At 29.0% G+C, this 14,251-nt stretch overlaps 2 protein-coding genes across 3 annotated transcripts in view; one reads left to right on the top strand and one right to left on the bottom strand.

The window, feature by feature from the left end:
* The first annotated feature begins 3,609 nt into the window (after positions 1 to 3,609).
* LOC145971753 (uncharacterized) overlaps positions 3,610 to 14,251 on the top strand; it is a 24,875-nt gene continuing 14,233 nt past the window's right edge. Inside the window, exons 1-2 of one of the 2 annotated variants that reach the window (XM_083099873.1) lie at positions 3,610 to 3,809; positions 5,012 to 5,469. In XM_083099873.1, coding sequence (XP_082955999.1) covers positions 5,429 to 5,469 — 41 coding nt within the window. In that variant the 5' untranslated portion in view covers positions 3,610 to 3,809; positions 5,012 to 5,428. The remainder of the gene's footprint in view (positions 3,810 to 5,011; positions 5,470 to 14,251) is intronic. The other variant, XM_083099794.1, reaches the window with a different exon arrangement.
* The window catches only part of LOC145971636 (uncharacterized), a 2,949-nt gene continuing 387 nt past the window's right edge, over positions 11,690 to 14,251 (bottom strand). Inside the window, exon 2 of the mRNA XM_083099563.1 lies at positions 11,690 to 13,894. Within this exon, the coding sequence (XP_082955689.1) occupies positions 13,367 to 13,894 (528 nt within the window). The 3' untranslated portion in view covers positions 11,690 to 13,366. The remainder of the gene's footprint in view (positions 13,895 to 14,251) is intronic.

Below are 14,251 nucleotides of genomic sequence, written 5' to 3'. Positions count from 1 at the left end.
GTTGACGTTTTTATGACGTAAAAGTGACGGTCATGTCACAGATTCTTGAGGTCATGACATATATCGCATTTTGACGTCATAAAACGTACTATATTTTGACGTCTTTTTCTTAGCATAATAATGTATTTAATAGCGTTGTGGAATAAAGCAGATTTCCGACAAAAACAGTACGTGATATCCACGTTATTACCACGTAGATTAATATCGTTGAATCCACGTGGATATTCGAGTGGATAATCCGCTCAAAAACGGTACTAGAATCTACGTGGAATCTATGTGAAAATTTCATGAACTTTCGAGACATATTACTTTTTTCATTTTTGATAAGTGAATATCTTGGACATTTATAAAAGTATATAAATACACTCGGCCATAAGAATAATTTTATTTTTATTTATATTTTACTTTTAAAATACGCAATAAATAGGCTATCTCCCATTTATTCGTTTAATTTCAAATAATCTGTTCCATATTCTGAATCCCAACAAGCGATCCAGATTATTAAACAAATTATTTTAAATTAAATCAGTTTATTAAATTAAACTGACTAAAGGACCGTCTAGAATGAAAATAATATCGGTGGAGTGGACGGTGGAGTAAGGCGTAAGACTAGGAGTAATGCGAAATGGAAAAGAACCATTCGCTTACGCCTTACTCCACCGTCCACTCCACCAATATTACTTCCATCGTAGACGGTCCTTAAAAGAAAAAATAAACTTCGGACCGTGTTAGTATCAGTTCTTTATATACACTTAATGACGAAAAGTTGAATACGAGTTAGCTAAATTGATGCAGCGCCGCATAGCGGCAAAACGAGGAAGCATATTCTATATACATATGTACTATTACATATTTAGAAACATACAGATATAATCTCTTTTTTAGCCAACTTTTTTATCTTTCTGAAAGATTTCAGAAATATTGCAAATACAATATTATATAAAATATAAATATTATAATATTATAATATAAATATTATAAATATTATAAAAAACATGATGCAGGTATATTTCTGAAATATTTCAGATACAAAATTACAATTGAAAAATTTTAATAAAATATCTTTTAACATTACAATATTACCGTCGTTGAATGATTAATCATAATTTCAATAGAAATATCCACATGAAATCTACATTGATATTTCGAGAATAAGGTACCTCGATGTAATAATGAAAAAAGAAAGTTGTATCCAGATATCCAGACATCCAGGTATCCAGATAGTTGTATGTAGATAATTCGTGGATAAATCTGCATCCACGTAAGCCACGTAAAATACGTGGATTCGACGAAGATGTGAGGTAACTGTTTTTGTCGGGTTAACCGAGAGCATCATTGAACAATTACAGCCATTCTATTCTTGAGAAGAATCTCGGATCGATTAAACTGCTTATTTGAAAACGCTGGGAAACACAAATATGATAAGAAAATAGATCACAAGTTTTATATTTGTTATTATTATTTTATATTAAACGTAAATAAACTTACATCTAATATCATATATAAAATTTCAACAAATAATGTCTTCCGTTGCTTGTGTTTTATAAAAATATATTTTACCAATCAACTGTATTATAAATGTTATGTAACTGTATTAAAAAAATGTGTATATTTTTTGGCACTTTAATTATACTCGATTGATATAACTAATATTTCCACTATGCACTAATTTAATGAACACTTGAGCGATTAAGCAACATGAGTCGTGCATAGATAAACGCAAGCGTCGAAAGGAAAATTGTTAAAGTCTGATCGCGAAAGTCATGTTATATAAAAAATTTTAAAAGATTTTCCCTCTCACAAAAGATAGAAGAGATACGGCTATAACAGTCTTCGAGCTAATGCGCTCTTTGACCAATAAGCCATGACTCGCGGGACCTGTGCCGCGGCCTTATATACTGTCTTAGATCCCACTATCGGGTTAGACGTTTTCTTTTTCGCCACCTAGCGGCAAGGCGTGAAACTCGTGGAAATATATGAATATCCATTGGATATCTTTGGTAAATACCCATACTACTTGGTGAATACTCATACAGTACAGGTAGATCCTAAGTATGTACTCAGTATATCGCAAATGTAGATTATGTATATCCCACTAATATTCGATATACGTACTATGATATTTTGAGAATGTACGGAGGATGTTCATATGTCTGCCTTAGAAACCTACACAGTATATACTCAGTATATATAAGAGTATATATAACAGTATATATAAGAGTATTTCTTGGTATATTATGATTATATTTTTAGAATATTTTAAACATATTTTTACATTAATAAATTATATAAGAATATAGAAGACAGTTGGACTATATGTAGAATAAAAAATAGATTCTTCATGTAAAAATAAATAAAAATGTGAAATTATTTACTTTATAAATAAAGCTTCAGACAAAAATGTTATTTTTAATAGATAAATATAAAACGTTTAAAAAACACTTCCCAAACAGCACCAAGTTGACTGTTAGTTGACTGTCAATCGGCAGAAAAAGTCTAAAGTCGACTTCAAAGTCAGACTGAATGTCAACTTAAAGTCGACTAACAACCGACAAATGGCTCGACTGTAGTCGACTGTCAGTCAGCTAATAAGTCGACTTAGAACTCAACTTTATGGCGATTATAAGTCAATTTTCAGTCAATTTAATATCATGTTCATTAATTACTAAATTTTTATTTTAATGTCATTTCTCAAAAACTTGATCGATTTAATTCCCATACGGAAAATAATTGGTGTTAGATATCCAGATATTCTTTATAGGCTTAAAGATTTCCACGAATATATGAAAAATAGCTATTGTAGATGCTGTAGATATCCAAATGTCCGCAAATTCGAGGTTTCATAAATATCTATAAAATATATAAACCAATATCCTGCAGATATTCGTACAACATTCAGTGGATATTTATTATATATAGATACATTTATTACATGTATATTAATATTTATTTTTTGATGGATATTCATTCAATGTTCTGTATATAGATACATATATGATGGAATTAAAAAATAATTAACCGTATGCGGTTAATTATATGGACCTCTGAAGCTCCTTGCAAACCCAAGGAACACACTGAAGTCAAAAGAAGTCAAAATGACTTAATTTTGATTTGAAATAGTCACGCATTTTTCGTGTGACAAAAATTTGATTTATGACATGTGCTGCTCAATGACGAAAAAATGATCGATTTTACGCTGGCCCTGCAAATTTAGTAAATGTGTGAAAATTTTCTAAAAATGATAAAAAATTCTCAAAATTATACAATTATTATTCATAATGCACTAAAATAAATCATTTTTTTCATAATTTAATAGACTTTCCATTATCATTTTACTTTTTATATGTAAACGTATTTTTGAGCTTGTAGGAGTTCTATTTATGGTGTATTATGTGTATGTAATAATTAATTTCGCAGTGAAACTGTTTTTCGAGTAATGCAGTTGAAAAAATTTTATATGGAAAGTGCAATATTATTGAAAAGGTGCTGTTAACTCATTTGAATTTACCGCGTGTTCATACATTCGCTACAGTAGCCAATCATCTCTTGCTATGTTTTGCTACTTCTGGAAGAGTAGCCGATTGGCCACCGCCGCGCATTTGCAATAGCCCATGTGTGCAACGTGCAAATGCGTGCAACGGCAACAGGCAACAGTATTATTTCCCGTTATTCAACGAATGTTTGTGAAGTGAGCCAAAATAATCCTGTGAAAGCATTGCTATATTAATTACAGTAATAATAATATTAAAAGAATTTTCTACTGTAATTAAAATAATATTCTTTCGAAGATGGAGGATATCGAAAAACCAGTAAGTATTATATAGCCGTGCATTACAATATTTTGCTTATGTTGTGTTTAACTTTTGTTTATATTCTGTATTTAACACTTTGAAGAAAGTTCAAATTAGCATTAAGCTTCTTTTAAGAACAAAAATTATTCATGCATTTTATGGCATACTGACAACAAACAGATTAGGGTTAGGTTATAGATTAGATTAATCTCTTACATTTAAGATCAATCTTGTCAACATGTCTCTGTGCCATGCATGGAAGGAAATAAATATCAAGTCATGTGCAGGGAATGTGCATATAAATTAGATGTAAAGATTTAAGTATGATAAGAATAAAGATAAGAATATTCTATTATATATGTTATAACGTAACATAATTTTAATTAATAAAATTATTATTAGTATGTGGCATATAATAAAAGAATTAAATAATAAAATAGCTTGCCAGTATTAGCAGAAACATTCTGCATGTGTATCACATTTCCAATAAATTTGACAAGTCATTTTATTTGTTATTTAACTCTTCTTATGCTGCGACAATAATAATTCTATCAATTAAAATTATAATGAGTTATAATATTAATATATATTAATATATATATTAATATATATATATAGAAAATACTTTCATATATAAAATATTTAAAATATATATGTTACCAAAAAATATATGAGAATCATAAGGAAAAAAATTTTGTGACATTTTGAGAATTTTTTAGTTAGACGCATAATAATCAAAAGCATAATAATAATTTCTTTATTTTTATCATACTTAAGTCTTTATATCTAATTTCTATTTCTAATTCCTATTTACAAACAGTAATTGAAATCTACTTTATATTTTGAGAAAATCTAAGGCCGGTATTCATAGTCCGTTCTTATATTTAAGATCGTCTTAAGAACCCATTCAACCAATCAAATAGCTGCAATGCGGTCATTGATTGGTTGAATGGGTTCTTAAGACGATCTTAAATATAAGAACGGACTATGAATACCGGCCTAAGTAAGCTTTTTAGCAAGAAATAGTTGATATAAATCAACTTCTAGAGCAATTTTTACACAGTCTGATTTCTTATATTTAAATTTATTTTTTATTTAGTAAAGTGATACATAGATTTTCATAATTATTAAAATAAAATGCCACTGAATAATATTTTTTCATTTTATTTCAAAAGAGACAAATTTATTAAATAAAATTTATTAAATAATTTTTTTTGCAGCCACTGTTCTGCAGAAATTTGGGAAAACAGTCGATCTAAAAAAACCCGAAGATTATGTGAAACGTTGGTTTAGCCCCAGTGCTCAGCGAGTGGTGTAAATGCGCGACATTTTCTATTTTTAAACATTATCAAAAGAATAATTAGTTTTTTTTTTACTTTTTCATTTTTAGTTTGTTTTCAGAATACTTGGTGCACAGCAAAGGCTAGCTTTAATACTTTTGTTTTAGTACAAAAATTTTAATGTGCAATTGAATTCTTTCGCATTCGTTTTTATTTATCGTTCTTATGTCAGAACTATATTTATATGTATGCTTTTTACTATTAGATATAGACAAGTTTCTTTTTTGCATACGAAATTTTGATTTGAGTTTTCTAGTCCGTGCTAAAAATAATCTTTCAAACAGAATATGATTGAAAATGTCAACATTTAATGTAAAAAATTGCAATGTACAAGAAAAGTAAGTTTTATATATATAATATATATAATGTTTAAAATGTTTATTGTTAATTTTATATTATAATTATATAATTAGTCAAATAAGTTTAATATATATATTATATACAATAAATTTGTTTCATGTTTTACTGGATAAATGTGTTATATTTTCAATCTTCTTATAATATTGTAGTAAAGAAGTAAACTTGTATATTATTTATAGGATTGGAGCACAGACTGATGCTATATTGTATATAACGCATAAGAGAGAATCAACTATCAATCAGAAGCTTTCATTTTCATCCTGAGGATAGAAATGAAGAATTCTGATTCATTGATTCTCTTATGCATTATACGTTATGCAAAAGTCTGTCCTCCGGCTCTTAGACCGCTTTGGTTCCTATATTAGTACAATAGGATTTCTTTTTGATGTTTTCTTGACGTCAACAAACCGTCAAATTTTCAGACCAAAAAGCATCATATTGATTTTTTCTATCATGATGTAATTATGACGTCAAAATGACGTCATTTTGACTATGATGTGTTCCTTGGGAAAGAAACTAGCCTATGCTAAAAGAGATGCGGCTATGATAGTCCGCTCTCTTTGACCGATAAGCCGTGATTCGTGGGACTTGTGCCGCGGCCTTATATTACTATCTTAGATGAATTCCACTTTCGGGTTAGGCGTTTTCCTTTTCGCCACCTAGCAATGAGATGTGAAGCTCGTGGAAGTATATAAATATTTCTATTTATCCATTGGATATCTTTGATAGCTACTTGGTGAATATACACTCATACGCAAAAAAAATGGACTATTACACGGAGAAAACGGCTAAGGTTGATACAATTGTTGATAAAATTGTTTGAAAACGGATTGTTGGGGCATCCATATTGTTTTGTGTCTCAACATTTATTGTGTTTACTGTACTAAATACACATAGTTGTCTCCACTACTTCTCCGTAGCTGAGAGTGTATAGTTGTGACAACCATATCATAGTTGCTGCTAAAGCGCAAGATGTTGTCGCATCAACGCACTAGCGTTGATAGTACTTGTCATGCGTTAGCCGAGTGGCCAGTCGACTTGCATCGACACGATACAGCATAGTGATGCCAGATTCGGCACGCGCAACATACCACTGCATCCTCGACAACCACACATAAAACAGTGCTAAAGTACAATTTTGAATTCTGAGTTTTATTATCATGCATGAACATCAGTGAAGGAATATATCCCAAGTAGCAAAATGTATGTGTGTATAAATGTATACATGTACAGCTATCTAGGAATCACTTCAAAAAGTTCTAAGAAATATGATATATGAGTGCATCAACTATGCTTATAGTATCCCAAATGACAAAAGAAAATGAATTTGAAAAATGTTTGAAAATCATTTTCAAAGATATTTTAGAAATATTAAAACAATTGATTAAATCAATCTCTTTTTATTCATTAAAAATACGTCCATTTTAATGTTTATGTAAAATAAATATTTAATAATATTTATTTTACATGAATAAAGTAAATGTTTTTTAATGAATAAAAAAAAGATTAACCAATTATTTTAACATTTTTAAAATATCTTTGAAAATGATTTTCAAACATTTTTCAAATATTTTTTTACTATTTAGAATATATAAGCATGGTTGAGGCACTCATATCTCATATTTCTTAGAACTTTTTCAAGCGGTTCCTAGATAGCTGCATATGTATATTCCAACCACTCCACACTCGTATGCTAGTTATTTTCATTTGTGTCACACCTAATTCATATAGAAGTAATGTTCTATTATATGGTTCCGAAAACTACATGAAGTGCAAGCGGCATCAATTTTCTATGGTTGCTCCAATCATACAGTGTAGTAATCTCAACTAGACAACATGACTAAATCAATATGGATGTGACAACCACACATATTGCTGTACCAAATATTACAATTTTTTATGGTTGCATCTAACCATAATTATGCATTTGGTAACCATCGTTTTCTCCATGTAAATTTTAGCAAAATATTTTAACATCTTTTAATGGCAACATATCTGCAAAAAATTATCGTATTGATATGAAATAAAGCTCAAATTAAATAGTCCTCTTAAAAACTAAAAAAACCAAATTTGAGTTACAAAAAATGTTTTACAAAATGACGAATGCTGAAAATAGACTTTGAGGAATAAAAAACAAAATTTTTTTTAAACTGCTGCATTGCTCTGGAAAATCGGCTCCCTGGTGCAAAAATGTTTTTACGCTTATTTATTTTTTAACAAATCCATATTTTAATAAATTTTCTATAATCTTTTTTGATAAAGTTATACCGTTTTGAAGAAAATGTTATAAAATGAAACTTTCCTTGTAAAATCTGCTATTCAGAAACGAATTATTATGGAAAACTTCTTCAAAAAAGAAATTAAAGTGTAACTTGATCGAAGATGCTTCACATAGAGATAGACGATCAGATTTAAATCTTTCCTCAAAATGTTATAACTTTATCAAAAAATATCGTAGAAAATTGATTAAAATATGAATTTATTAGGAAATAAATGAGCTTTTTTAAAAATCCATACATTTTTGCACCAGGAAATAAAAATTTTTGTAAAATTTTTGTATCAGTTAAAAAAAATTTGTTTCTCATTTCTCAAAGTCTATCTTCAACGTCCGTCATTTTAAAATTTTTTGTAAAATATTTTTTGTAACTCAAATTTGTGTTTTTGCTTTTTAAAAGAAATGTTCAAACTTTAATTTGAGTTTTGTTTCATCTTAATACGATGATTTTTCGCTGATTTATTGTTATTGAAAGATGTTAAAAAATAGTGCTAAAATTTAGTGGTCCGTATTTTTTGTGTGTGAATGTAGATATGTGGATGTTATATATACATCTACTAGTTACCTATAGAGGATATGGATCTCATATAGACATTTAGACATTTATTAGATATCTATTAGATACATTTTTCCGTATGGGTATATATATATTTTATATATATATACAGGGTGTCGCAGACCACCCGTATCAGCCGAATATCTCAAAAACTGAGCGCGGACAAAAATATTTCAGACAAAAGTTGTAAGGTATCAAGTAACGCATTACATGGCGATATCAGTATGACCTTGAAGAGTGTTGTCAAGGTCACGTAAAGGTCACCTTGAATTCTGTAAATGGAAACCCCTATTTTTTATTACTCATTCTTGTAGCTTATCTCGAGAGCTTTCCAAAACACTATAATTAAGTATTTCTTTATTGAGTACTTTTCGAGTTATGAGGCTTGAAATAATTTCTTAATTTTATATAAATCATAAAATATCTTGTAAAATATTCATTTTTCGATTATCTTACCTTAATACTTTTATGTACAAAATAATGAGAGGAATCAATTGGTGTAAAGAAAACACATAGTTGTTTTTAAGAAAAAATATGTAATTGTTAATTGCAAATTACATATTTTTTCTTCGAAACAACTATGTTTTTTCTTTACACCAATTGATTCCTCTCATTATTTTGTACATAAAAGTATTAAGGTAAGATAATCGAAAAATGAATATTTTACAAAATATTTTACGGTTTATGTAAAATTAAGAAACGATTTCAAGCCTCATAACTCGGAAAGTACTTAATGAAAACTAACTTAATTATAGTGTTTTGGAAAGCTCTCGAGATAAGCTACAAGAATAAGTAATAAAAAATAGGGGGTACCGTTTAAGAAATTGAAGTTGACCTTCACGTGACCTTGACAACACTCTTCAAGGTCATACTGATATCGCCATGTAATGCGTTACTTGAAACCTTACAACTTTTGTCTGAAATATTTTTCTCTGCCGCGCTCAGTTTTTGAGATATTCGGCTGATACAGGTGGTCTGCGACACCCTGTGTATATACAGGGTGGCCCATTTTAATCCATCCAGTCGAATATCTCGAAAACCAAGCCCGGGAGAGAAAAATGTTTCAGACAAAAGTTGTATGGTTTCGAGGGCGCCATAAGATAGTACCATTGGTTTGACCTGGAAGAGTCATTTGAAGGTCACGTGAAGGTCACTTCAATTTTTTTAAATGGAACACCCTATATATTTTTGCACATTCTTGTAGCTTATCTTGAGAGCTTTCCAAAACACTATAATTAAGTTAGTTTTCATTAAGTACTTTCCGAGTTATGAGGTTTGAAATCGTTTCTTAATTTTACATAAACCGTAAAATATCTTGTAAAATATTCATTTTTCGATTATCTTACCTTAATACTTTTATGTACAAAATAATGAGAGGAATCAATTGGTGTAAAGAAAACACATAGTTGTTTTTAAGAAAAAATATGGAATTGTTAATTGCAAATTACATATTTTTTCTTAGAAACACAACTATGTGTTTTCTTTACACCAATTGATTCCTCTCATTATTTTGTACGTAAAATTATTAAGGTAAGATAATCGAAAAATGAATATTTTACGAGATATTTTACGGTTTATGTAAAATTAAGAAATTATTTCAAGCCTCATAATTCAAAAAGTACTTAAGGAAAAGGTACTTAATTATAGTGTTTTGGAAAGCTCTCGAGATAAACTACAAGAATGTGCAAAAATATATAGGGTGTTCCATTTAAAAAAATTGAAGTGACCTTTACGTGACCTTCAAATGACTCTTCAAGGTCAAACCAATGGTACGATCTTATGGCCCCCTCGAAACCATACAACTTTTGTGTGAAACATTTTTCTCTCCCGGGCTTGGTTTTCGAGATATTCGACTGGATGTATTAAAATGGGCCACCCTGTATATATATATATATATATATATATATATATATATATATATATATATATATACAGGGTGAGCCATTTTAATTAACGCACGCAATTATTTCGGAAACAAAGCATTTTAGAGAAAAATGTTTCAGACAAAAGTTTTATGGTTTCGAGGGGGCCATAAGATGGTATCATTGGTTTGACCTTGAAGAGTTATTTGAAGGTCACATGAAGGTCACCTTCAATTTCTTAAATGGAACCTACTATTTATCATTGCATATTCTTGTAGCTTATCTCGAGAGCTTTCCAAAACACTATAATTAAGTACCTTTTCGTTAAGTACTTTTTGAGTTATGAGGCTTGAAATAATTTCTTAATTTTACATAAACCGTAAAAAATATCTTGTAAAATATTCATTTTTCAATTATCTTATCTTAATACTTTTATGTACAAAATAATGAGAGGAATCAATTGGTGTAAAGAAAACACATAGTTGTTTTTAAGAAAAAATATGGAATTGTTAATTGCAAATTATATATTTTTTCTTCAAAACAACTATGTGTTTTCTTTACACCAGTTGATTCCTCTCATTATTTTGTACGTAAAAGTATTAAGGTAAGATAATCGAAAAATGAATATTTTACAAGATATTTTACGGTTTATGTAAAATTAAGAAATTATTTCAAGCCTCATAACTCAAAAAGTACTTAACGAAAAGGTACTTAGTTATAGTGTTTTGGAAAGCTCTCGAGATAAGCTACAAGAATATGCAATGACAAATAGTAGATTCCATTTAAGAAATTGAAGGTGACCTTCATGTGACCTTCAAATAACTCTTCAAGGTCAAACCAATGATACCATCTTATGGCCCCCTCGAAACCATAAAACTTTTGTCTGAAACATTTTTCCCTAAAATGCTTTGTTTCCGAAATAATTGCGTGAGTTAATTAAAATGGCTCACCCTGTATATATATACATATACATATATATAATTTTTTCATTATTTTTGAATCGTGCTAAAAAATATATTTTAGGATTAATTATTATCTCTCTTTATTTCTTGTAATTTTTTTCACTTCACAAATAGTCATTATAATGTCTTTAAAATATTGTAATAATTACATCATCATTAAATCTGTAAATACAAAATATTATATTATAAATACTTGAATAATTCCCAATAGTTTATCATTTACGATGATTTATAAATTCATATAAACATAAGATAATTTACGTAATGCGAGCACACATCGCATATCATATATAACTGTCTATCTCCCTGTCTCTCTCTCCTCCTCCTCCTCCTCCTCTCTCTCTCTCCCTTTCTCTCTTTTTCTCCTTTTTCTCTCTACATATGTGTGCGCATGCGCATAAAATATTTTTTTTATAAAATAATTATTTTTCTTCTCTTTTTCTCATTATAGAATGCAATGGTAGTACATTTTATCGGTTTTTCCATCAAAATTATTAAATCGAAAAAAAAATTAAAAAAGTAAATTAGAGAGAAAAGAATAAATCAAAGAATAATTAATGCATCTATTTTATCTGATTCACAATAATACAAATATATATACATTTTCAAAATAAGTTTATCTTTTAGAAATATTTTAGATTTTATATTAGATACTTTTAAATTTTTCTGTTATTTACAATTATACATAAATACACACACACACACACACACACATATATACATATGTATATTTATGTATTTATGTACAGTACCCTCCATAAGTTTGGAAACACTCTATAAAGGTATACAATATAAAGAAAATAACTTTAATTTCTTTGATATTTGCCGGATGTTATATCCTTCTTCTTGTAAAATAATAATCTTGACTCGCAATTCATATGGAATCTGGCACGTCGGAGCCATTTTTAATGATTGTAGTAATTTTTGTTACTTTTACAGAAACTAAAATCAAACTGCACTTAAATGAGTTCTTATTACTCTGATGTATGTTTCTAATGCGCGTAAACATTACAGGCATTCTACTATAGCATCTGATATGCTGTAGTAACACTAATTGACAGAACAAATCAACGTGCGAAATTTAACTCCGAGCAGTTCGGTGCCGCGTAATAATTATTCGACATATTTTCGGTATAAACAGGCGTCATATCATCATTTAAACGTCTTGCAATATATTCATATAAAAAATCTGCACAGATTGCTGCCATGCGATTGTTTATCTGTAAAATGCAATATGTTCACAAACTTATGGAGGGTAGTGTATATGTTTATATATGTAAATTTTATATTTTTCGTTTTTTTCGTACAAAAATTTACTGACTAATTCTATTACAAAAATGCTAATTATACGAACTTATACAATAACGACGCATTTGTTTTGACACTCGACTTTTATATCATTGAGAAATCGAATTGATATATAGTATAAAAGGTATTGCATCACTTATAGAAACAGGAAAATCATTTTACTTGAATAATAATATATAATAAATATTACCAATTTATATTTTATTATCATTATTGTATGTCTTAATACTGTATAAAATTAAAAATTATAACAAATAATAAAAATATTGAAATTTTAAGTCTTTAATATATAGCTTCCCTATCCCGCTTAATCACATTCGATTTTAATCTAATAGAACTGTTAAATTAGGATGAACTTGATAGAAATGTCCGAAAAATGAGACTTATTGATGAAAAACTGAATGATTGAAGTAATTGAAGTATTTGAAATATGCTGGAATCTCAAATATAAGTAACAACATTAAACAAAGTTATCAAGAATGTCAAAAGTATGTGGCAATATTGAAAACAAATAGAGATTATTTTGAAGAATCAAAAATTTAATATTTCTGTTATTATTTATGTTTTAATTTTTACAATATTAAAATATAAAATAATATATAAATTACTAAAATAAAATAAAATATAATGTAAATTAATAATATTTATATATGTTTTTGTCCAATAAAATAATGATTTCCCTATTTTTAAAAGTGATGCAATATGTTTGACCGGTATTGTAATTTTGAATGATAACTTGTCGAAAACCGTGGATTCGTACATCTCTCCAGAAAGTCTATTTTGACTAGGAGTAACCGCTGTTCAGCGGCCATAAATATCTGCAATTACATTCTTATTCTATAGTGCTAAAAAAAATGCTTAATTTTACAGTCTTGTTCGATATGTTCCATTTAGAATTCATGATTCGTTGTTTTAACCTGCGAAGAATGACATCGGATTTGGTTGTATCTGGGCCGGTTGAGCGTTGTTGTTTGCATCACCGCGATGGGCCTGGATTGCCTGCCAATTAATGTACCAGAAAGGTTGCTTGTCCCTCGGCCAGGTCTTAATTCTATTCACTAAATCGATGTCACCATGTGCGTCCACTGGTAGATCGAGTGGAATTATTATGGTGGTTGTACTTAGAGCTGGTGCAGATGCACCAGCCGCAGCTGTGTCACTCCCGATTCGATTTCCGAGCAAATTTGTTCCAAGAGCACCAGCCTGAGTCCCTTGACCTGCTTGACTCGCTGTACCCGCTGAATTCACTGGACCCGCTTGATTCGCGGGACCTACTTGATTCACTGGGCTCGTCTGTACCGTTTGTTGCTCCGCTGCTATTCGCTCATCAAGATACTGAGGCAGAACCTGAGGTAGACGATTGCTACTACTGCCAGCATGCCAAGGTCGTTGTGATTGTACCGAGCAAAATACGATGCTAAGAAGTACGACGTGTTTCAGCTACAACAAAGAACAATTGCAATTTAAGAGAATAAAAGACAAGAATCATGAATATTTCAAAATTGTCATTTAAAAAATGTAATATTAAATGTAAAATTTACACACAAAATTATAAAATCAATATAAATTAGTGAATCTAAAAATATTGCAGTAGAATTAATGCTATCACATAATTATGATGATAACTGTTAATAATCTTAATTAATATATAAAATTTATATTAATAAAGGAAAAAAATTAATTCTTTCTTAATGAATATCTGAATTAAAATATCTGAAATTGTTGAAATTTTTCTTTAAATAGAAATATCTATATTTATATTTAATATAATATAATGTAATATAAATCAGTCAAATA

The sequence above is a fragment of the Camponotus vicinus genome, unplaced genomic scaffold (assembly GCF_025532165.1).
Source record: "Camponotus vicinus isolate PSW18456_S1 unplaced genomic scaffold, iyCamVici1.0 SCAF_1, whole genome shotgun sequence".
In the NCBI taxonomy this organism is placed as follows: domain Eukaryota; kingdom Metazoa; phylum Arthropoda; class Insecta; order Hymenoptera; family Formicidae; genus Camponotus; species Camponotus vicinus.
The sequence above is the reverse complement of the archived record's forward strand: the minus strand, read 5'-3'. Positions and strand labels throughout refer to the sequence as shown.